At 47.3% G+C, this 23,272-nt stretch overlaps 1 protein-coding gene across 2 annotated transcripts in view; it reads right to left on the bottom strand.

Moving 5' to 3' along the window:
- Positions 1-4,459: 4,459 nt before the first annotated feature.
- The window catches only part of LOC129854562 (E3 SUMO-protein ligase PIAS1-like), a gene marked incomplete at its 5' end in the record, with an annotated part of 38,714 nt that continues 19,901 nt past the window's right edge, over positions 4,460-23,272 (bottom strand). The window contains 10 exon segments of one of the 2 annotated variants that reach the window (XM_055921774.1): positions 4,460-6,887; positions 7,739-7,779; positions 8,441-8,580; positions 9,019-9,208; positions 9,515-9,651; positions 13,434-13,594; positions 13,790-13,863; positions 14,132-14,255; positions 14,970-15,104; positions 16,618-16,708. In XM_055921774.1, coding sequence (XP_055777749.1) covers positions 6,489-6,887; positions 7,739-7,779; positions 8,441-8,580; positions 9,019-9,208; positions 9,515-9,651; positions 13,434-13,594; positions 13,790-13,863; positions 14,132-14,255; positions 14,970-15,104; positions 16,618-16,708 — 1,492 coding nt within the window. 2 annotated transcript variants of the gene reach the window in all.

The following is a 23,272-nucleotide window of genomic DNA, read 5'->3' as shown; positions in this document are numbered from 1 at the left end:
GAGGATATTTTTAAAACACGTCTGATGCTATCAAAGAGCCAATCAGTTAAGAGTAGGAGAGAGGGGGGTGGTGACAAGACAGGAAGGTCTCCATATCGAATGGCTGCTAAGTTGACGTGTTATCTGCTCTGGTTCAGGATACTAGATGGAGAGTGATTGGGGAAGCTGTCGCAAGCGATTATCTATCTCAAGAGGGGAAAGCTAATTAGGCTTGAAGTGAAGAGCTGTGGAAGAGAAGAGGACTGAAGCACAAACACCTTGAGATAATGACACTGCAGAAAAGCCTGACTGGCTACAAAGACACTCCGCAGAATGGTGGAATGGGCTACGGACAGACAGAAAAGTTTGACAGACAAGGTAATGTCAATGACTTCAACATAGTCTCCCTCTCCGGGAACAAAGAAAAAAAGCATATGTTTTTGACTGTAGGTGACTGTGATGAGTGTGACTGTAGGCGACTGTGATGATTGTGACTGTAGGTGACTGTGATGACTGACTATTACTAAAGCAGGGATTTTGGAAAGTTTTAAAATTCAGTACAGTAGCCTGAACAAACCCTGTATTTTATTTTCATATTGTCTATGATGGCAGAAAACTGATTTAGCAGGAAAAAGTGACAAACATTGCTGTCATTGTTTCGATCCTGACACATTCTTTAATGTCTTCTGAAAGAGCTTGCATGGCAGTTGTTGAGTTCCAATGACTAGAGTCTCCTGTATATTTAAGCAGCAGTGACTGTCTAGTCTGAGTCTAGTCCTATACCTTTATATCCTGACTGGAAATTCACTCATTCTATTATAGTTACATGTTCACTGTGTAAATTCCTCTGTCTGTATTCTGTCTCTATATTGTTCATCACTCGAAGCACCATTTCACCAGGTCACATTCTGACTGAGTCAATGTACTTGGTCAAAGTTGAGTTGGATGGAAACTGCCTCTCATATCAGCAATATCCCCATAGCATTTATAACACAGTAGATATGTCTGTCTCTGCCTCTACGGGGTCCTCCCCTCCGTCTCAAACGGGGTCCACCCCTCCGTCTCTAACGGGGCACTCCCCTCCGTCCCTAACGGGGCACTCCCCTCCGTCCCTAACGGGGCACTCCCCTCCGTCCCTAACGGGGCACTCCCCTCCGTCCCTAACGGGGCACTCCCCTCCGTCCCTAACGGGGCCCTCCCCTCCGTCCCTAACGGGGTACTCCCCTCCGTCCCTAACGGGGTACGTCCCTAACGGGGTACTCCCCTCCGTCTCTAACGGGGTCCTCCCCTCCGTCCCTAACGGGGCACTCCCCTCCGTCTCTAACGGGGCACTCCCCTCCGTCCCTAACGGGGCACTCCCCTCCGTCCCTAACGGGGCACTCCCCTCCGTCCCTAACGGGGCACTCCCCTCCGTCCCTAACGGGGCACTCCCCTCCGTCTCTAACGGGGCCCTCCCCTCCGTCTCAAACGGGGTCCACCCCTCCGTCTCTAACGGGGTCCTCCCCTCCGTCCCTAACGGGGTACTCCCCTCCGTCCCTAACGGGGCACTCCCCTCCGTCCCTAACGGGGCACTCCCCTCCGTCCCTAACGGGGCACTCCCCTCCGTCCCTAACGGGGCACTCCCCTCCGTCTCTAACGGGGCCCTCCCCTCCGTCTCTAACGGGGCACTCCCCTCCGTCTCTAACGGGGTACTCCCCTCCGTCCCTAACGGGGTACTCCCCTCCGTCCCTAACGGGGTACTCCCCTCCGTCTCTAACGGGGTCCTCCCCTCCGTCTCTAACGGGGTCCTCCCCTCCGTCTCTAACGGGGTCCTCCCCTCCGTCCCTAACGGGGTACTCCCCTCCGTCTCTAACGGGGTACTCCCCTCCGTCTCTAACGGGGCCCTCCCCTCCGTCTCTAACGGGGTCCGTCCCTAACGGGGTACTCCCCTCCGTCTCTAACGGGGCACTCCCCTCCGTCTCTAACGGGGCACTCCCCTCCGTCTCTAACGGGGTCCGTCCCTAACGGGGCCCTCCCCTCCGTCTCTAAGGGGGCCCTCCCCTCCGTCTCTAAGGGGGCCCTCCCCTCCGTCTCTAAGGGGGCCCTCCCCTCCGTCTCTAAGGGGGCCCTCCCCTCCGTCTCTAACGGGGTCCGTCCCTAACGGGGTACTCCCCTCCGTCTCTAACGGGGCACTCCCCTCCGTCTCTAACGGGGCACTCCCCTCCGTCTCTAACGGGGCCCTCCCCTCCGTCTCTAACGGGGCCCTCCCCTCCGTCCCTAACGGGGCCCTCCCCTCCGTCCCTAACGGGGCCCTCCCCTCCGTCCCTAACGGGGCCCTCCCCTCCGTCCCTAATGGGGCCCTCCCCTCCGTCTCTAACGGGGCCCTCCCCTCCGTCTCTAACGGGGCCCTCCCCTCAGTCTCTAACGGGGCCCTCCCCTCCGTCTCTAACGGGGCCCTCCCCTCCGTCTCTAACGGGGTCCGTCCCTAACGGGGTACTCCCCTCCGTCTCTAACGGGGCCCTCCCCTCCGTCTCTAACGGGGCACTCCCCTCCGTCTCTAACGGGGCACTCCCCTCCGTCTCTAACGGGGCACTCCCCTCCGTCCCTAACGGGGCACTCCCCTCCGTCCCTAACGGGGCACTCCCCTCCGTCCCTAACGGGGCACTCCCCTCCGTCTCTAACGGGGCACTCCCCTCCGTCTCTAACGGGGCCCTCCCCTCCGTCTCTAACGGGGCCCTCCCCTCCGTCTCTAACGGGGCCCTCCCCTCCGTCTCTAACGGGGCCCTCCCCTCCGTCTCTAACGGGGCCCTCCCCTCCGTCTCTAACGGGGCCCTCCCCTTCGTCTCTAACGGGGCCCTCCCCTCCGTCTCTAAGGGGGCCCTCCCCTCCGTCTCTAAGGGGGCCCTCCCCTCCGTCTCTAAGGGGGCCCTCCCCTCCGTCTCTAACGGGGTCCGTCCCTAACGGGGTACTCCCCTCCGTCTCTAACGGGGCCCTCCCCTCCGTCCCTTACGGGGCACTCCCCTCCGTCCCTAACGGGGCCCTCCCCTCCGTCCCTAACGGGGCCCTCCCCTCCGTCTCTAACGGGGCCCTCCCCTCCGTCTCTAACGGGGCCCTCCCCTCCGTCTCTAACGGGGCCCTCCCCTCCGTCTCTAACGGGGCCCTCCCCTCCGTCTCTAACGGGGCCCTCCCCTCCGTCTCTAACGGGGCCCTCCCCTCCGTCTCTAACGGGGCACTCCCCTCCGTCTCTAACGGGGCACTCCCCTCCGTCTCTAACGGGGCACTCCCCTCCGTCTCTAACGGGGCCCTCCCCTCCGTCTCTAACGGGGCCCTCCCCTCCGTCTCTAACGGGGCCCTCCCCTCCGTCTCTAACGGGGCCCTCCCCTCCGTCCCTAGCGGGGCACTCCCCTCCGTCCCTAGCGGGGCACTCCCCTCCGTCCCTAGCGGGGCCCTCCCCTCCGTCCCTAGCGGGGCCCTCCCCTCCGTCCCTAGCGGGGCCCTCCCGTCCGTCTCTAACGGGGCCCTCCCCTCCGTCTCTAACGGGGCCCTCCCCTCCGTCTCTAACGGGGCCCTCCCCTCCGTCTCTAACGGGGCCCTCCCCTCCGTCTCTAACGGGGCCCTCCCCTCCGTCTCTAACGGGGCCCTCCCCTCCGTCTCTAACGGGGCCCTCCCCTCCGTCTCTAACGGAGTCCGTCTCTAACGGGGTACTCCCCTCCGTCCCTAACGGGGTCCTCCCCTCCGTCCCTAACGGGGTCCTCCCCTCCGTCCCTAACGGGGTCCTCCCCTCCGTCCCTAACGGGGTCCGTCTCTAACGGGGTCCTCCCCTCCGTCTCTAACGGGGTCCGTCTCTAACGGGGTCCGTCTCTAACGGGGCCCTCCCCTCCGTCTCTAACGGGGCCCTCCCCTCCGTCTCTAACGGGGTCCGTCTCTAACGGGGTCCGTCTCTAACGGGGCCCTCCCCTCCGTCTCTAACGGGGCCCTCCCCTCCGTCTCTAACGGGGCCCTCCCCTCCGTCTCTAACGGGGTACTCCCCTCCGTCTCTAACGGGGTACTCCCCTCCGTCTCTAACGGGGTACTCCCCTCCGTCTCTAACGGGGTACTCCCCTCCGTCCCTAACGGGGTCCTCCCCTCCGTCCCTAACGGGGTCCTCCCCTCCGTCTCTAACGAGGTCCGTCTCTAACGGGGTCCTCCCCTCCGTCTCTAACGGGGTCCGTCTCTAACGGGGCCCTCCCCTCCGTCTCTAACGGGGCCCTCCCCTCCGTCTCTAACGGGGCCCTCCCCTCCGTCTCTAACGGGGCCCTCCCCTCCGTCTCTAACGGGGTACTCCCCTCCGTCTCTAACGGGGTACTCCCCTCCGTCTCTAACGGGGTACTCCCCTCCGTCTCTAACGGGGCCCTCCCCTCCGTCTCTAACGGGGCCCTCCCCTCCGTCTCTAACGGGGCCCTCCCCTCCGTCTCTAACGGGGTACTCCCCTCCGTCTCTAACGGGGTACTCCCCTCCGTCTCTAACGGGGTACTCCCCTCCGTCTCTAACGGGGTACTCCCCTCCGTCTCTAACGGGGTACTCCCCTCCGTCTCTAACGGGGTACTCCCCTCCGTCTCTAACGGGGTACTCCCCTCCGTCTCTACGGGTACTCCCCTCCGTCTCTACGGGTACTCCTCTATGCTATGAGTTCAGCTGCAGTGTCTCACAAACAACCAGGTGAAAACAGAGAGGAAGAGCGTGTGATAGGTGGAGGATAGTTGACTGAAAGCAATGTAGTGCCCAGATACACATGCTCTCTGTGTGGGTTGAGTTCATTTTTGGTCTTGTGCAAAAGGTGACACAAGTGGTTGAATAAGTAAAAACAACAGAATATAACGAGGTTTCAAATAAAAGCATAAAATTACTGTAGAGTATTTCTCAAGTCAAATAGGCATTCTGTGTCTACCATAGTTTTAATAACCATAAAATTGTGAACACATTTTCTGAAATGTTGTCAAATTGAAATATTGTGCATAATGACTGCACAGATGGTCTATTGAAGGGGGGGAGAAATGAAAGGCCCAATGCAGCCATTTATATATCGATATCAAATAATTTCTGGGTAACATGAAGTACGTTACTGTAATAGATGTCCATAAAAATGGGCAAAAATGGCTTTTTAGGGGGGGAAAAACGCTCTAAAGCAAGAATTTTGCCGAGGATGGTCTGAGACTGGTCCGAGACTGGTCCGAGTGGGAAGGGGGGGAAACTGAAAAATAGCTGTTATTGGCAGAGATGTTTGGAAGTCTCTTTGCTATTGGTCTAGCAACCAATTTACCACATGGTGATGTCACCATGTAAAGCTGAAACTCCCGCCCATGCAAACCTGCTGATTAGAAGGCCCTGTGTAGATTATTTTCAACCAGCAACTATCAGGAAATAAAACTGATTTACGTTTTTTTCACACTTTTACCATGTTAGTTTCATCAGCTGTTGTGCACTATGATAAAAACTCCAGAACACAGAATTCTGACTGCACTGGCCCTTTACAGAGACGAAAAGCAGAAATGTCTAATATTACCCACCTAGCTTTGCACTCCCCACAGCATCAACCTGAACTCCTTAGGGAATGCATGTCATTTAGCAGATCCACTTATCCAGAGAGACTTATTCATATATCTTACATATAACTTAGAACGCATAATACCAAAACAAATGACACAGTAACAAACAAGTCAACCAGGGAAAAGATATTGTCTTGGAGAAGAAATTCAACTGTGATTTCAAAATGAAGAGTAGAGGGAGATTGATAAGTTGAAAATGTCAAGAAGTAATGCCATGGATGAGTGAGGAGAATCCCCATCAGATCTAACAGGATAAAAACCAAAGAAAAGTAATGAGATATTAAAGTTAAGATTATAGAGGGGCAACGTATGTATAGCTGTGTGGATACATCTTCAGTCTCCACTTCAAAACAGCAACTGAAGTTACTTACGGGACAGAAAAAGTCTTTCATTAATTAATATACAAAAGTAAAAAGAGAAAATATATTTTTTGTTCTCTGTACACAGCGTTGCTCTTTCGTACAAAAAAAAGAAGCCTTCCTCCGCTTTTGCACGGCTAGCGTTTCTGGTAGGTACCGGCAGGGAGCTGATCTAGGTCCAGTCTAGTCCGTCGACTTCAGAGATGAAACCCATAGACCTCTCTATCTCACTGTTCTGGAATCAGTCTAGTGGAATGTCGTCAGGGAGCCAGCTACCAACCGATAACTGTTCTGGAGTCAGTCTAGCAACACTAGGTGCCAATCTCATCCATCTGTGGGGTGTGACTTTATAACTGTGCCTGGGTCAGCCCAGTCAAACGACACCTCGGGACCGGCTCCGCCACAGACAGGTATTCCACTGTTCTGGAGTCAGCCTTAACGACACAACTCAAAACCAGAGCTGTCGACTGGGTGGGACCGTTAAACTGGTTCTGCGTCAGTTTAGTAGTCATGACGGTATCCTCCATTAAACAACCAACAAACCCTCTGTTTCGGAGTCAGTCGCTAGTCGCCAAAAACAAAATCGTCAGTCTAGTGAGATCACGTCGGGGATGGCCTCGTAGAGGGCTGCGGCCGCCACCACATCAGCACTGGACCGACCTCCTACCCCGGGGTGTGTGTGTGAGTGCGTGGGGTGTGTGTGTGAGTGCGTGGGGTGTGTGTGTGAGTGTGTGGAGTGTGTGCTGTGAGTGTCTCTGAGACTGCTAGAGGATACGAGGCTACTGCTGCTGCCACCACTGCTGTTTCCTCCACCATCAGCACCGTTGACGGGCGCCAGCGAGCCAGAGGAGGGCGCCCCAGATTGGTCCAGGAACAGCTGGGAGGAGGACGAGGAGGTGGTGTAGGGACGGAAGTGGTTGAGAAGGAGCTCGTGGTCGTCTGAGGCCGAGGCAGCAGCGGCGGCGGCCATCACCATGTTGTAATGCTTCAGAGGAGGACAAACAGGTACATTCAGTTATATTCATCTTGCGACCAAACCCAAGTTCTGGGGACGCTATAGTGTTGCCTTTAGGAGGCCTACAGGACGTCTGTAGAGGCTATAGTGTTGACTTTAGGAGGCCTACAGGACGTCTTTAGAGGCTATAGTGTTGCCTTTAGGAGGCCTTCGGGACGTCTTTAGAGGCTATAGTGTTGCCTTTAGGAGGCCTACAGGACGTCTTTAGAGGCTATAGTGTTGCCTTTAGGAGGCCCACAGGACGTCTTTAGAGGCTATAGTGTTGCCTTTAGGAGGCCTACAGGACGTCTTTAGAGGCTATAGTGTTGACTTTAGGAGGCCTACAGGACGTCTTTAGAGGCTATAGTGTTGCCTTTAGGAGGCCTACAGGACGTCTTTAGAGGCTATAGTGTTGCCTTTAGGAGGCCCACAGGACGTCTTTAGAGGCTATATTGTTGCCTTCAGGAGGCCTACAGGACGTCTGTAGAGGCTATAGTGTTGCCTTTAGGAAGCCTACAGGACGTCTTTAGAGGCTATAGTGTTGCCTTTAGGAGGCCCACAGGACGTCTTTAGAGGCTATAGTGTTGCCTTTAGGAGGCCTACAGGACGTCTTTAGAGGCTATAGTGTTGCCTTTAGGAAGCCTACAGGACGTCTTTAGAGGCTATAGTGTTGCCTTTAGGAGGCCTACAGGACGTCTTTAGAGGCTATAGTGTTGCCTTTAGGAAGCCTACAGGACGTCTTTAGAGGCTATAGTGTTGCCTTTAGGAGGCCTACGGGACGTCTTTAGAGGCTATAGTGTTGCCTTTAGGAGGCCTACAGGGGTGTTCCACATAAAACATACCTGATGATTGTCCCCTTGTAGAAAGGAGAAGAAATTTAGATCTGTGAATAAAACACAACGTTCAGTCATTGTATTCACCGTGATCAGGTTCAACTGACTCAGTCAGACAAGTTAGTGTTTACTGTATACTGGGACATTCTGGGCTCCACAGACCCTCAAGACACTCCTGAAGAAATGTGTCGAGGCAGTGTGGTGGAGTAGTAGGTTGGTGTGTGTGTGTGACTGGTTGTGTATGCATGTGTATGTGGTTGTGTAAGTGTGTGTGAGTGGTTGTGTATGCATGTGTATGTGGTTGTGTAAGTGTGTGTGTGTGGATGTGTATGATTGTGTAAGGTTTGAGCGGTTGTGCAAGTGTGTGTGTGTGTGTGAGTGGTTGTGTATGCATGCGTATGTGGTTGTGTAAGTATGTGTGTGTGTGGATGTGTATGTGTGTGATTGTGTAAGTGTTTGTGCGGTTGTGCAAGTGTGTGTGTGTGTGGTTGTGTATGTGTGGTTGTGTAAGTGTATGTGTGGTTGTGTAAGTGTATGTGTGGTTGTGTGTGTGTGGTTGTGTAAGTGTATGTGTGGTTGTGTGTGTGTGTGTGTGTGTGTGTGGTTGCGTATTTGTGTGGTTGTGGTTGTGTGTGGTCGTGTATTTGTGTGGTTGTGTGTGTGGTAATGTGTGTGGTTGTGGTTGTGTGATTGTGGTAATGTGTGTGTTACCTGTGAGCTGGTTTGGGGCGTGGTAGTATGGACGGTAGTCCTGGATGAGGGGAGGTACAGGGGGGATGTAGCTGGTGTCCACAGACGGCATGCTGGGGGTCCGGCTCACTGGGGACACCTGGTGGTGCAGGTTCAACACTCTGCAACCAAACAGACACACAGAGAGAGAGAGAGAATATTAAGGTGCGAGAGAGGTGCGAGAGAGAGGGGTGAGAGGTGAGATATGTGAAAGGGGTATGAGGGGTGAGAGGCGATAGGGAAGGGAGGGGCGAGAGGGAAGGGAGGGGCGGGAGGGGAAGGAGAGGTGAAAGGGGTGAGGGAGGTGAGAGAGAGGGGTGAGAAAGGGGTATGAGGGGCGAGAGGGAAGGGAGGGGCGAGAGGGAAGGGAGGGGCGAGAGGGAAGGGAGGGGCGAGAGGGAAGGGAGGGGCGAGAGGGGGGAGGGAGGGGCGAGAGGGAAGGGAGGGGCGAGAGGGAAGGGAGGGGCGGGAGGGGAAGGAGGGGTGAAAGGGGTGAGGGAGGCGAGGGGGGTGAGGTAGGCGAGATTGGTGCGAGGTGTATTGGTGGAGGTGGGTCTCACCCCTTGTTGACGATGGGAGGCGAGGTGGGGGACAGGGAGGGGCAGGGCCTCTTGATGGGCGGTTGGTCATCATCGTCGTCCTCTGAGGAGCTGTCCAGGGTTAGGTCGATCACCTCCACCTTCATCCTACTGCTGCCCCCGTTGTGGGACGACGAGCTCCTCTGCTCCCCTACCGCCGACCGATGCAAGCCTGGGGGGAGAGAGACACGGCAAACAATCACATCAATCAAATGTATTTATATAGCCTATTACACACCCCAGCCTAGAGCAAGTGGCAACACAGTGGAACAGTCATGAGACATATAGTGTAAAGATAAGCCAGAAGAAAATCATCTAACACAACGAGAGACACTGGGTTTGCAGCCTGTTGTTCCAGCACTGTTCTAACACACATTCTTATACAAATCAAGGTCCAATGAACAAAGTAGTGGAATCAGGTACGCTACAAGCTGCAGGGCTGGACCAAAAGCCTGCCCTTACACACCGCCTCGCTCACCTTCCAGTCCGTTGCTGTAGGAGGCTGACGAGACCTCCTGTACTTCCTTCTTTGTCCTCATGGGGGCCCAGTAGCCATCCTCCTTAAACTGGATCTCATCACAGTCTACACAACTGTTCAGGATCTCCATGAACAACCTGGACAAGACAGAGACACAGAAACAACAGTGTGAAGGTATACTGTACATGCAATGTATTCATGTTGTGGTACAGTCATTGTGTGTACAGTGTGATTCATGTTGTTTACTTGGTGTGTGTAAATACATCTATACACTACAGATTGAATGAATAGGGTGGCCCTGTATACGGTATAACTGAATAGAGCGGCCCTATATACGGTATAACTGAATAGAGCGGACCTGTATACAGTATAACTGAATAGAGCGGCCCTATATACGGTATAACTGAATAGGGCGGCCCTGTATACGGTATAACTGAATAGAGTGACTGAATCGAGTGGCCCTGTATACGGTATAACTGAATAGAGCGGACCTGTATACGGTATAACTGAATAGAGTAGACCTGTATACAGTATAACTGAATAGAGTGGACCTGTATACAGTATAACTGAATAGAGTGGACCTGTATACGGTATAACTGAATAGAGCGGACCTGTATACAGTATAACTGAATAGAGTGGACCTGTATACAGTATAACTGAATAGAGCGGCCCTATATACGGTATAACTGAATAGGGCGGCCCTGTATACAGTATAACTGAATAGAGTGGACCTGTATACAGTATAACTGAATAGGGCGGCCCTGTATACGGTATAACTGAATAGAGCGGACCTGTATACGGTATAACTGAAGAGAGTGGCCCTGTATACGGTATAACTGAATAGAGTGACTGAATCGAGTGGCCCTGTATACAGTATAACTGAATAGAGCGGACCTGTATACGGTATAACTGAATAGAGTAGACCTGTATACAGTATAACTGAATAGAGTGGACCTGTATACAGTATAACTGAATAGAGTGGACCTGTATACGGTATAACTGAATAGAGTAGACCTGTATACGGTATAACTGAATAGAGTGGACCTGTATACAGTATAACTGAATAGAGTGGCCCTGTATACAGTATAACTGAATAGAGTGGCCCTGTATACAGTATAACTGAATAGAGCGGACCTGTATACGGTATAACTGAATAGAGTGGACCTGTATACAGTATAACTGAATAGAGTGGACCTGTATACAGTATAACTGAATAGAGTGGACCTGTATACAGTATAACTGAATAGAGTGACTAAATCGAGTGGCCCTGTATACAGTATAACTGAATAGTGGAACTGTATACAGTATAACTGAATAGAGTTGACCTGTATACAGTATAACTGAATAGAGTGGACCTGTATACAGTATAACTGAATAGAGTGACTAAATCGAGTGGCCCTGTATACGGTATAACTGAATAGAGTGGACCTGTATACAGTATAACTGAATAGAGTGGACCTGTATACGGTATAACTGAATAGAGTGACTAAATCGAGTGGCCCTGTATACGGTATAACTGAATAGAGTGGACCTGTATACAGTATAACTGAATAGAGCGGACCTGTATACAGTATAACTGAATAGAGTGGACCTGTATACAGTATAACTGAATAAAGTGGACCTGTATACAGTATAACTGAATAGAGTGGACCTGTATACAGTATAACTGAATAGAGTGGACCTGTATACAGTATAACTGAATAGAGTGGACCTGTATACAGTATAACTGAATAGAGTAGATCTGTATACAGTATAACTGAGAAGGTTGTTTATGTACATACTTTAGGTCAACTAGCGGAATCCCGCCCTATGGTTGGCTGTGACTATTCAATACCATTTCATGTTTGAAGAACACAACCACAGACCGTTCAACTCAACAACCCCCCAGCTAAGCACAAATTCATGCTGCTAATCAACTATTCTCAACTTCCTGTATTTTGATCGCTGCTCACCCAAAATGTCACCCTATGGGTGAATATTGAATTTGTTTAGAAAAATAAGTTGGTTGCAACTGGAGCCATGTAAAGAATTGTTGGGCTACACATTTTAAACCCACAGGTCACCATCTGATGTGACCATTAAAGTCTGAAACTGGGCACAGAAAATAAACAAACTAAGCCCAGAGGAATATAAAGTGGCCAGTGGCATGTTCCCGGATGATGTGCTTCTTTCCAGCCTAAAATTAAGAAAATCTGCACAAAATTGTAGGGGCAGACCCCGCCGCAAGTTCCTGTGATACGGTATAATAACATAGATGTATACAGTATACACAGTGCCTTCAGAAAGTATTCATACCCCTTGACTTATTCCACATTTTGTTGTGTTACAGCCTGAATTCAAAATAGATTTCCCCCCCTCGCCTATATACACACTCACAATACCCCATAATGACATCACAATACCCCAGAATGACATCACAATACCCCAGAATGACATCACAATACCCCAGAATGACAAAGTGAAAACATGTTCTTAGACATTTTTGCACATTTATTGAAAATGAAATACAGAAATATCTCACGTACATAAGTATTCACACCTCTGAGTCAATACTTTGCAGGAGCTCCTTTGGCAGTGATTACAGTAGAGTCTTTCTGGGTAAGTCTCTAAGAGATTTCCACACCTGGATTGTGCAACATTTTTCCATTATTATTTTCAAAATTCTTCAAGCTCTGTCATTTGGTTTTTGATCATTGACAACCATTTTCAGGTCTTGCCAAAGATTTTCAAGAAGATTTAAGTCAAAACTGTAACTAGGCCACTCAGGAACATTCACTGTCTTCTTGTTAAGCAACTCCAGTGTAGATTTGTCCTTGTTTTTGTCCTACTGAAATGTGAATTCATCTCTGGTGGAAAGCAGACAACCTGGTTTTCCTCTAGGATTGTTCCTGTGTTTAGCGCCATTCGGTTTATTTTTTATCCTGAAATACTCTCCCAGTCCATAATGACTGATTAAATGGTGAGTGGTAACTCAGTAATGTTTTGTATTGAATTTACCCCAAACATAACACTTTGTATTGAGGACAAAAATATAATTGCTTTGCAACATTGTTTGTATTATTACTCGAGTGCCGTGTTGCAAACAGGATGCATGTTTTGGAATATTTTTATATCTTCTTTCATTTCACTCTGTCATTTAGTTTAGCATTGTGGAGTAACGACAATGTTGTTGATCCATCCTCAGTTTTCTCCTATCACAGCCATTAAACTCTGTAACTGTTTTAAAGTCACCATTGGCCTCATGGTGAAAGCTCTGAGCGGTTTCCTTCCTCTCCGACAACTGAGTTAGAAAGGACACCTGTATCTCTGTAGTGACTGGGTGTATTGATACACCATCCAAAGTGTAATTACTAACTTTACCATGTTCAAAGGGATATTCAATTTCTGCTTTTTTAATTTCTACCAATCTACCTATAGGTGTCGTTCTTTGCCAGGCATGGGAAAACTTCTCTAGTCTTTGTGGTTGAATCTGTGTTTGAAATTCACTGCTCAACTGAGGGACCTTACAGATGATTGATTGTGTGGTGTACAGAGATGAGGTAGACATTCATGTTAAACACTACTATTGTACACAGAGTGAGTCCATGCAACTTATTATGTGACTTGTTAAGCACATTTTTACTCCTGAACTTATTTAGGGTTGCCATGACAAAGGGGTTTGAATATTTACTGACTCAAGAAATTTCAGCTTTTCATGTTATATTAATTACAAAAAAATTCAAAAAACATACTTCCAATTAGACATTATGGGATATTATGTGTTTAAAATCTAAATGTAATCCATTTTAAATTCAGGCTGTAACACAACAACATGTGGAATAAGTGAAGGGGCATGAATCCTTTCTGAAAGGCCTGTAGGACCACTATGTTCTGTATTAAAGAGAGACACTAAGAGCCGGTTCAGGGTTGTGGGTCTCACCCGTCAATGATGAGATGTTGGTAGGGGGCTTTCTGATCACAGACGGGACAAACCCAGGTGGGTTTCTTCTCATTCATCTGGATGTACAGCGTAGCGTCAAAACACTGCAGGTGGGAACACGTCAGCGCCCGGCACGGAATCATCAGACGCATCTTCCCCAGCTGCAAACACACACACACACGCCACAGACATAGTAGTTAAGCGGTGATAGGGGTATTGAGACAAGTCGGGACACACACACACACACACACACGCCACAGACATAGTAGTTAAGCGGTGATAGGGGTATTGAGACAAGCCGGGACACACACAGTAAAGCACAGTAATAGGGGTGTTAAGACAGTGTGTGTGTTTACCGGACAGAGCAGCGACACACGCAGGCTGGTGGTGGCGATTTCACTGTCTGGATCTGCCGTTAGCTTCTCTTTGACTGCAGAGGGACAGAGAACAGCATGAAGAAGAAGCAGGGATCATGACCAACCTATACAAGACCTGCACAACCATCTACAGTAGATGAACTCTTCACATGGAATATAGTACAGAGCTCCATGACAATACAGAACAAGACACGTGGTTTAAACAGGCCAGAACTAAATATGTAGCTAGATACATTTGTGTCATGGACCCGTTCAGCCAGCATGCTAACAGTGCTAACACTGCTAACAGTGTAAATAGTGTGTCGTCCTGGCAACCCTTACTGAGTGCTCTGGAATGGTCTGGGTTCCTGATGCCTTTGGACCGTAGTCTCTGCAACAGTACTGTGGACGACTGCTGCTTGACCAGGTACACCGCCATAGAGTAGCTCTGAAAACACAGAAGGTGCTGTAGGGTTGTTAAAATCACTCTCTTTTTCATCCAGATCACTGCACTTTTCTACAGCACTTTTATTCATGTCTTTTTGCCCCATTGTTGTTATCAAACCAAACATTATTTATACAGCACGTTTCTTACAGGAGTAAATTCTAAGTGCTTAAAACATAAAATAAATTGGCCTCCCGAGTGGAGCAGACGTCTACAGATCCGCAATTGTGCACCGCCTCAATTGGCCCAGCATCCTCCAGGTTAGGGGAGGGTTTGTCTGGCCGGGATGTCCTTATTCCATCGCACTCTAGCAGCCCCTGTGGCGGGCCGGGTGCAGTGCACGCTGACACGGTCGCCAGGTGTACGGTGTTTCCTCTGACACATTGGTGCGGCCTGCTTCCGGCTTAAGTGGGCAATGTGTTAAGAAGCAGTGCGGCTAGGTGGGGTCATGTTTCGGAGGACGCATGGCTCTCGACCTTTTGCCTCTCCCGAGTCCGTACGGGAGTTGCAACGATGGGACAAGACTGTAACTACCAATTGGATACCAGGAATTTGGGTAGAAAAAGGGGCAATAATAATCAAAAATATATATATATATTTTTAAATACTATTTTTTTTAAAGAAAAAATATAAAAATACATATATATATATATTTTTTTACAATTAAAATAGACAATAATCAAATAAAAATTAAGAGATTTTTAAATGTATCATCTCTTCAATCTTATATCTTACCCTTCCAACCTCTGAGGTCCAAGACACCACGATGGTGTTGGGGACTGTGGTGGATAGTCTGACCACTGAGGTAATGTTGATGGGCCGGCTAGGGCGCTTCGGCTCCACACCGTTTTTCGTTGGAGGAAGATAACCCTGAGAGGGGAGAGAGGGATAGAAGAAGAGAGAGGGAGGGAGAGAGGAGAAGGGAGAGAGACAGATGGAGGGAGAAAGATGGAGAGAGAGGCAAGGAGGGGAGGGAGAAAGGGAGGGAGAGAGGAGGGAGGGAGAAAGGGAGGGAGAAAGGGAGGAGGGAGAGAGAGAGAGGGAGAGAGACAGATGGAGGGAGAAAGATGGAGAGAGGTAAGGAGGGGAGGGAGAAAGGGAGGGAGAGAGGGAGGAGGGAGAGAGAGAGAGGTAAGGAGGGGAGGGAGAAAGGGAGGATGAGAGAGGTAAGGAGGGGAGAGAGAGAGAAAGAGAGAGGTAAGGAGGGGAGAGAGAGAGAGGGGGGAAAGGTCACACTCCACATCTCAATCAACTGTTTATTGCAATTGAAGGTATGGTTTGTGTGTAACCGGCAGTACTGTACAGTGTGTAACCAGCAGTACTGTACAGTGTGTGACTATCAGTACTGTACAGTGTGTGACTGGCAGTACTGTACAGTGTGTAACTGGCAGTACTGTACAGTGTGTAACTGGCAGTACTGTACAGTGTGTAACTGGCAGTACTGTACAGTGTGTAACTGGCAGTACTGTACAGTGTGTAACTGGCAGTACTGTACAGTGTGTAACTAGCAGTACTGTACAGTGTGTAACCGGCAGTACTGTACAGTGTGTAACTAGCAGTACTGTACAATGTGTAACTGGCAGTACTGTACAGTGTGTAACCGGCAGTACTGTACAGTGTGTAACCGGCAGTACTGTACAGTGTGTAACTAGCAGTACTGTACAATGTGTAACTAGCAGTACTGTACAGTGTGTAACCAGCAGTACTGTACAGTGTGTAACCAGCAGTACTGTACAGTGTGTAACCAGCAGTACTGTACAGTGTGTAACTAGCAGTACTGTACAGTGTGTAACTAGCAGTACTGTACAGTGTGTAACTAGCAGTACTGTACAGTGTGTAACTAGCAGTACTGTACAGTGTGTAACTAGCAGTACTGTACAGTGTGTAACTAGCAGTACTGTACAGTGTGTAACTAGCAGTACTGTACAGTGTGTAACTAGCAGTACTGTACAGTGTGTAACTAGCAGTACTGTACAGTGTGTAACTAGCAGTACTGTACAGTGTGTAACCAGCAGTACTGTACAGTGTGTGACTATCAGTACTGTACAGTGTGTAACTAGCAGTACTGTACAGTGTGTAACCAGCAGTACTGTACAGTGTGTAACTAGCAGTACTGTACAGTGTGTAACTAGCAGTACTGTACAGTGTGTAACTAGCAGTACTGTACAGTGTGTAACTAGCAGTACTGTACAGTGTGTAACCAGCAGTACTGTACAGTGTGTAACTAGCAGTACTGTACAGTGTGTAACTAGCAGTACTGTACAGTGTGTAACCAGCAGTACTGTACAGTGTGTAACTAGCAGTACTGTACAGTGTGTAACCAGCAGTACTGTACAGTGTGTAACCAGCAGTACTGTACAGTGTGTGGAGTTGTGTTTCTTACCGGGAGGTTGCATGGCTTCCCGTTCACCTTCACACACAGATTGGGCGGAAAGTGGTCTTCCTGAGGACAACTCGTCTCAGAGAGACAAAACCTGCGCACACACACACACACAGACAAACAGACACACACACACAACCATAATGAGCAATATTGCAATGAAGACTGGCCACTATATTATGGCCAGCTGATCTCTCGGTAAACCATCAATACTATGATGCTAAATTCACCTGAGGTCAATTGAGGCAATGCTGGTTGCCTCAATTGCAACCAGCATTGGCCACCCCCGAACCACTCACTAAGACAGATGTCAGGGTTATGTTTCCATCCTCATTGCAACCAACATTTTTTACAATTATTTCGCCTTCTGGTGGGAATTATCTTCGGAACATATTAGTACGGCAATTTTACCTGACAATGGGCAATTTATTTAAAATAATGTTTTCCCTCTTTTTCTCTCCACTTTCGTGGTATCCAATTGGTAGTTAGTCTTGTCTCATCGCGGCAACTCCCGTACGGACTTGGGAGAGGCGTAAGTCCAGAGCAGTGCGTCCTCCGAAACACAACCCAACCAAGCCACACTGCTTCTTGACACAATGCCCACTTAACCCGGTAGACAGCCGCACCAATGTGTCGGAGGAAACACCGTACACCTGGTGACCGTGTCAGTGTGCAATGCGCCCGGCCGCCCACAGGAGTCGCTAGTGCACGATGGGACAAGGACATCCCTGCCGGCCAAACCCTCCCCTAACCCGGATGACGCTGGGCCAATTGTGCGCCGCCCCATGGGCCTCCCGGTCGCGGCCGGCTGCGACAGAGCCTGGACTCTAACCCAGAATCTCTGGTGGTAACAGCTAACAGCTTTGTGATGCAGAGCCTTAGACCACAGCGCCACTCAGGAGGCCGGGCAATTTATCTACAACTGAAATAAGGTATTTCATCTCCTTGTTTACCACGGAAAATCTACTATGGCAATGTAGCCTACCCTACGTTGTTTGAATGGAAACATCCTGGTGTAGGATACATTTTTAGTTTCCAATTCATGGAAATTCATTAATTATTTTATTTGTCCTAATAAAAAAAATGCAATTTCTTATCAAGAGGTTCGAGGGAAAAATTATTGAACTGTAGGCTACATAACATTTGAAAGTAAATTGCGATTGTATTGTATTTTGAATCAAATTCTATCCTATTCTAATAAAGTTATTTAAAAGTTAAACAAAATGAGGTTATAGACATGATGGTGTTGTGGTTTTTTATTTTTATTATTTTATTTTTATTTTACCAGGTAAGTTGACTGAGAACACGTTCTCATTTGCAGCAACGACCTGGGGAATAGTTACAGGGGAGAGGAGGGGGATGAATGAGCCAATTGTAAACTGGGGATTATTAGGTGACCATGATGGTTTGAGGGCCAGATTGGGAATTTAGCCAGGACACCGGGGTTAACACCCCTACTCTTACGATAAGTGCCATGGGATTTTTAGTGACCTCAGAGAGTCAGGACACCCGTTTAACGTCCCATCCGAAAGACGGCACCCTACACAGGGCAGTGTCCCCAATCACTGCCCTGGGGCATTGGGTTATTTTTTTAATTTTTTTAGACCAGAGGAAGAGTGCCTCCTACTGGCTCTCCAACACCACTTCCAGCAGCATCTGGTCTCCCATCCAGGGACTGACCAGGACCAACCCTGCTTAGCTTCAGAAGCAAGCCAGCAGTGGTATGCAGGGTGGTATGCTGCTGGCAGGGTGGTATGCTGCTGGTTGGGCTGGTAGTTAATAGTAACATGTTCTATGTTGTGATGTTATAGACATGATGGTGTTGGTGGTTGGGCTGGTAGTTAATAGTAACATGTTCTATGTTGTGAGGTTATAGACATGATGGTGTTGGTGGTTGGGCTGGTAGTTAATAGTAACATGTTCTATGTTGTGAGGTTATAGACATGATGGTGTTGGTGGTTGGGCTGGTAGTTAATAGTAACATGTTCTATGTTGTGAGGTTATAGACATGATGGTGTTGGTGGCTGGGCTGGTAGTTAATAGTAACATGTTCTATGTTGTGATGTTATAGACATGATGGTGGTTGGGCTGGTAGTTAATAGTAACATGTTCTATGTTGTGAGGTTATAGACATGATGGTGTTGGTGGTTGGGCTGGTAGTTAATAGTAACATGTTCTATGTTGTGATGTTATAGACATGATGGTGTTGGTGGTTGGGCTGGTAGTTAATAGTAACATGTTCTATGTTGTGAGGTTATAGACATGATGGTGTTGGGCTGGTAGTTAATAGTAACATGTTCTATGTTGTGATGTTATAGACATGATGGTGGTTGGGCTGGTAGTTAATAGTAACATGTTGTATGTTGTGAGGTTATAGACATGATGGTGTTGGTGGTTGGGCTGGTAGTTAATAGTAACATGTTCTATGTTGTGAGGTTATAGACATGATGGTGTTGGGCTGGTAGTTAATAGTAACATGTTCTATGTTGTGAGGTTATAGACATGATGGTGATGGTGTTGGGCTGGTAGTTAATAGTAACATGTTCTATGTTGTGAGGTTATAGACATGATGGTGTTGGTGGTTGGGCTGGTAGTTAATAGTAACATGTTCTATGTTGTGAGGTTATAGACATGATGGTGTTGGTGGTTGGGCTGGTAGTTAATAGTAACATGTTCTATGTTGTGAGGTTATAGACATGATGGTGTTGGGCTGGTAGTTAATAGTAACATGTTCTATGTTGTGATGTTATAGACATGATGGTGTTGGGCTGGTAGTTAATAGTAACATGTTCTATGTTGTGAGGTTATAGACATGATGGTGCTGGGCTGGTAGTTAATAGTAACATGTTCTATGTTGTGAGGTTATAGACATGATGGTGCTGGGCTGGTAGTTAATAGTAACATGTTCTATGTTGTGAGGTTATAGACATGATGGTGTTGGTGGTTGGGCTGGTAGTTAATAGTAACATGTTCTATGTTGTGAGGTTATAGACATGATGGTGTTGGTGGTTGGGCTGGTAGTTAATAGTAACATGTTCTATGTTGTGAGGTTATAGACATGATGGTGTTGGGCTGGTAGTTAATAGTAACATGTTCTATGTTGTGAGGTTATAGACATGATGGTGTTGGTGGTTGGGCTGGTAGTTAATAGTAACATGTTCTATGTTGTGATGTTATAGACATGATGGTGTTGGTGGTTGGGCTGGTAGTTAATAGTAACATGTTCTATGTTGTGAGGTTATAGACATGATGGTGTTGGGCTGGTAGTTAATAGTAACATGTTCTATGTTGTGATGTTATAGACATGATGGTGTTGGGCTGGTAGTTAATAGTAACATGTTCTATGTTGTGAGGTTATAGACATGATGGTGTTGGTGGTTGGGCTGGTAGTTAATAGTAACATGTTCTATGTTGTGAGGTTATAGACATGATGGTGTTGGTGGTTGGGCTGGTAGTTAATAGTAACATGTTCTATGTTGTGAGGTTATAGACATGATGGTGCTGGGCTGGTAGTTAATAGTAACATGTTCTATGTTGTGAGGTTATAGACATGATGGTGTTGGTGGTTGGGCTGGTAGTTAATAGTAACATGTTCTATGTTGTGAGGTTATAGACATGATGGTGTTGGGCTGGTAGTTAATAGTAACATGTTCTATGTTGTGAGGTTATAGACATGATGGTGTTGGTGGTTGGGCTGGTAGTTAATAGTAACATGTTCTATGTTGTGAGGTTATAGACATGATGGTGTTGGTGGTTGGGCTGGTAGTTAATAGTAACATGCTCTATGTTGTGAGGTTATAGACATGATGGTGTTGGTGGTTGGGCTGGTAGTTAATAGTAACATGTTCTATGTTGTGATGTTATAGACATGATGGTGTTGGGCTGGTAGTTAATAGTAACATGTTCTATGTTGTGAGGTTATAGACATGATGGTGTTGGTGGTTGGGCTGGTAGTTAATAGTAACATGTTCTATGTTGTGAGGTTATAGACATGATGGTGTTGGGCTGGTAGTTAATAGTAACATGTTCTATGTTGTGAGGTTATAGACATGATGGTGTTGGGCTGGTAGTTAATAGTAACATGCTCTATGTTGTGATGTTATAGACATGATGGTGTTGGTGGCTGGGCTGGTAGTTAATAGTAACATGTTCTATGTTGTGATGTTATAGACATGATGGTGTTGGGCTGGTAGTTAATAGTAACATGTTCTATGTTGTGAGGTTATAGACATGATGGTGCTGGGCTGGTAGTTAATAGTAACATGTTCTATGTTGTGATGTTATAGACATGATGGTGTTGGTGGTTGGGCTGGTAGTTAATAGTAACATGTTCTATGTTGTGAGGTTATAGACATGATGGTGTTGGTGGTTGGGCTGGTAGTTAATAGTAACATGCTCTATGTTGTGATGTTATAGACATGATGGTGTTGGTGGCTGGGCTGGTAGTTAATAGTAACATGTTCTATGTTGTGAGGTTATAGACATGATGGTGTTGGTGGTTGGGCTGGTAGTTAATAGTAACATGTTCTATGTTGTGAGGTTATAGACATGATGGTGTTGGGCTGGTAGTTAATAGTAACATGTTCTATGTTGTGAGGTTATAGACATGATGGTGTTGGGCTGGTAGTTAATAGTAACATGTTCTATGTTGTGAGGTTATAGACATGATGGTGTTGGGCTGGTAGTTAATAGTAACATGTTCTATGTTGTGATGTTATAGACATGATGGTGTTGGGCTGGTAGTTAATAGTAACATGTTCTATGTTGTGAGGTTATAGACATGATGGTGTTGGGCTGGTAGTTAATAGTAACATGCTCTATGTTGTGATGTTATAGACATGATGGTGTTGGTGGTTGGGCTGGTAGTTAATAGTAACATGTTCTATGTTGTGAGGTTATAGACATGATGGTGTTGGGCTGGTAGTTAATAGTAACATGTTGTATGTTGTGAGGTTATAGACATGATGGTGTTGGGCTGGTAGTTAATAGTAACATGTTCTATGTTGTGAGGTTATAGACATGATGGTGTTGGTGGTTGGGCTGGTAGTTAATAGTAACATGTTCTATGTTGTGAGGTTATAGACATGATGGTGTTGGGCTGGTAGTTAATAGTAACATGTTCTATGTTGTGAGGTTATAGACATGATGGTGTTGGTGGTTGGGCTGGTAGTTAATAGTAACATGTTCTATGTTGTGATGTTATAGACATGATGGTGTTGGTGGCTGGGCTGGTAGTTAATAGTAACATGCTCTATGTTGTGATGTTATAGACATGATGGTGTTGGTGGTTGGGCTGGTAGTTAATAGTAACATGTTCTATGTTGTGAGGTTATAGACATGATGGTGTTGGTGGTTGGGCTGGTAGTTAATAGTAACATGTTCTATGTTGTGAGGTTATAGACATGATGGTGTTGGGCTGGTAGTTAATAGTAACATGTTCTATGTTGTGATGTTATAGACATGATGGTGTTGGTGGTTGGGCTGGTAGTTAATAGTAACATGTTCTATGTTGTGAGGTTATAGACATGATGGTGTTGGGCTGGTAGTTAATAGTAACATGTTCTATGTTGTGAGGTTATAGACATGATGGTGTTGGGCTGGTAGTTAATAGTAACATGTTCTATGTTGTGAGGTTATAGACATGATGGTGTTGGTGGTTGGGCTGGTAGTTAATAGTAACATGTTCTATGTTGTGAGGTTATAGACATGATGGTGTTGGGCTGGTAGTTAATAGTAACATGTTGTATGTTGTGAGGTTATAGACATGATGGTGTTGGGCTGGTAGTTAATAGTAACATGTTCTATGTTGTGAGGTTATAGACATGATGGTGTTGGTGGTTGGGCTGGTAGTTAATAGTAACATGTTCTATGTTGTGAGGTTATAGACATGATGGTGTTGGGCTGGTAGTTAATAGTAACATGTTCTATGTTGTGAGGTTATAGACATGATGGTGTTGGTGGTTGGGCTGGTAGTTAATAGTAACATGTTCTATGTTGTGATGTTATAGACATGATGGTGTTGGTGGCTGGGCTGGTAGTTAATAGTAACATGCTCTATGTTGTGATGTTATAGACATGATGGTGTTGGTGGTTGGGCTGGTAGTTAATAGTAACATGTTCTATGTTGTGAGGTTATAGACATGATGGTGTTGGTGGTTGGGCTGGTAGTTAATAGTAACATGTTCTATGTTGTGAGGTTATAGACATGATGGTGTTGGGCTGGTAGTTAATAGTAACATGTTCTATGTTGTGATGTTATAGACATGATGGTGTTGGTGGTTGGGCTGGTAGTTAATAGTAACATGTTCTATGTTGTGAGGTTATAGACATGATGGTGTTGGGCTGGTAGTTAATAGTAACATGTTCTATGTTGTGATGTTATAGACATGATGGTGTTGGTGGTTGGGCTGGTAGTTAATAGTAACATGTTCTATGTTGTGAGGTTATAGACATGATGGTGTTGGGCTGGTAGTTAATAGTAACATGTTCTATGTTGTGAGGTTATAGACATGATGGTGTTGGGCTGGTAGTTAATAGTAACATGTTCTATGTTGTGAGGTTATAGACATGATGGTGTTGGTGGTTGGGCTGGTAGTTAATAGTAACATGTTCTATGTTGTGAGGTTATAGACATGATGGTGTTGGTGGTTGGGCTGGT

The sequence above is a fragment of the Salvelinus fontinalis genome, chromosome 4 (assembly GCF_029448725.1).
Source record: "Salvelinus fontinalis isolate EN_2023a chromosome 4, ASM2944872v1, whole genome shotgun sequence".
NCBI classification, from domain to species: Eukaryota; Metazoa; Chordata; class Actinopteri; order Salmoniformes; family Salmonidae; genus Salvelinus; species Salvelinus fontinalis.
Note: the sequence above shows the minus strand (reverse complement) of the source record. Positions and strands in the feature narration are given on the sequence as shown.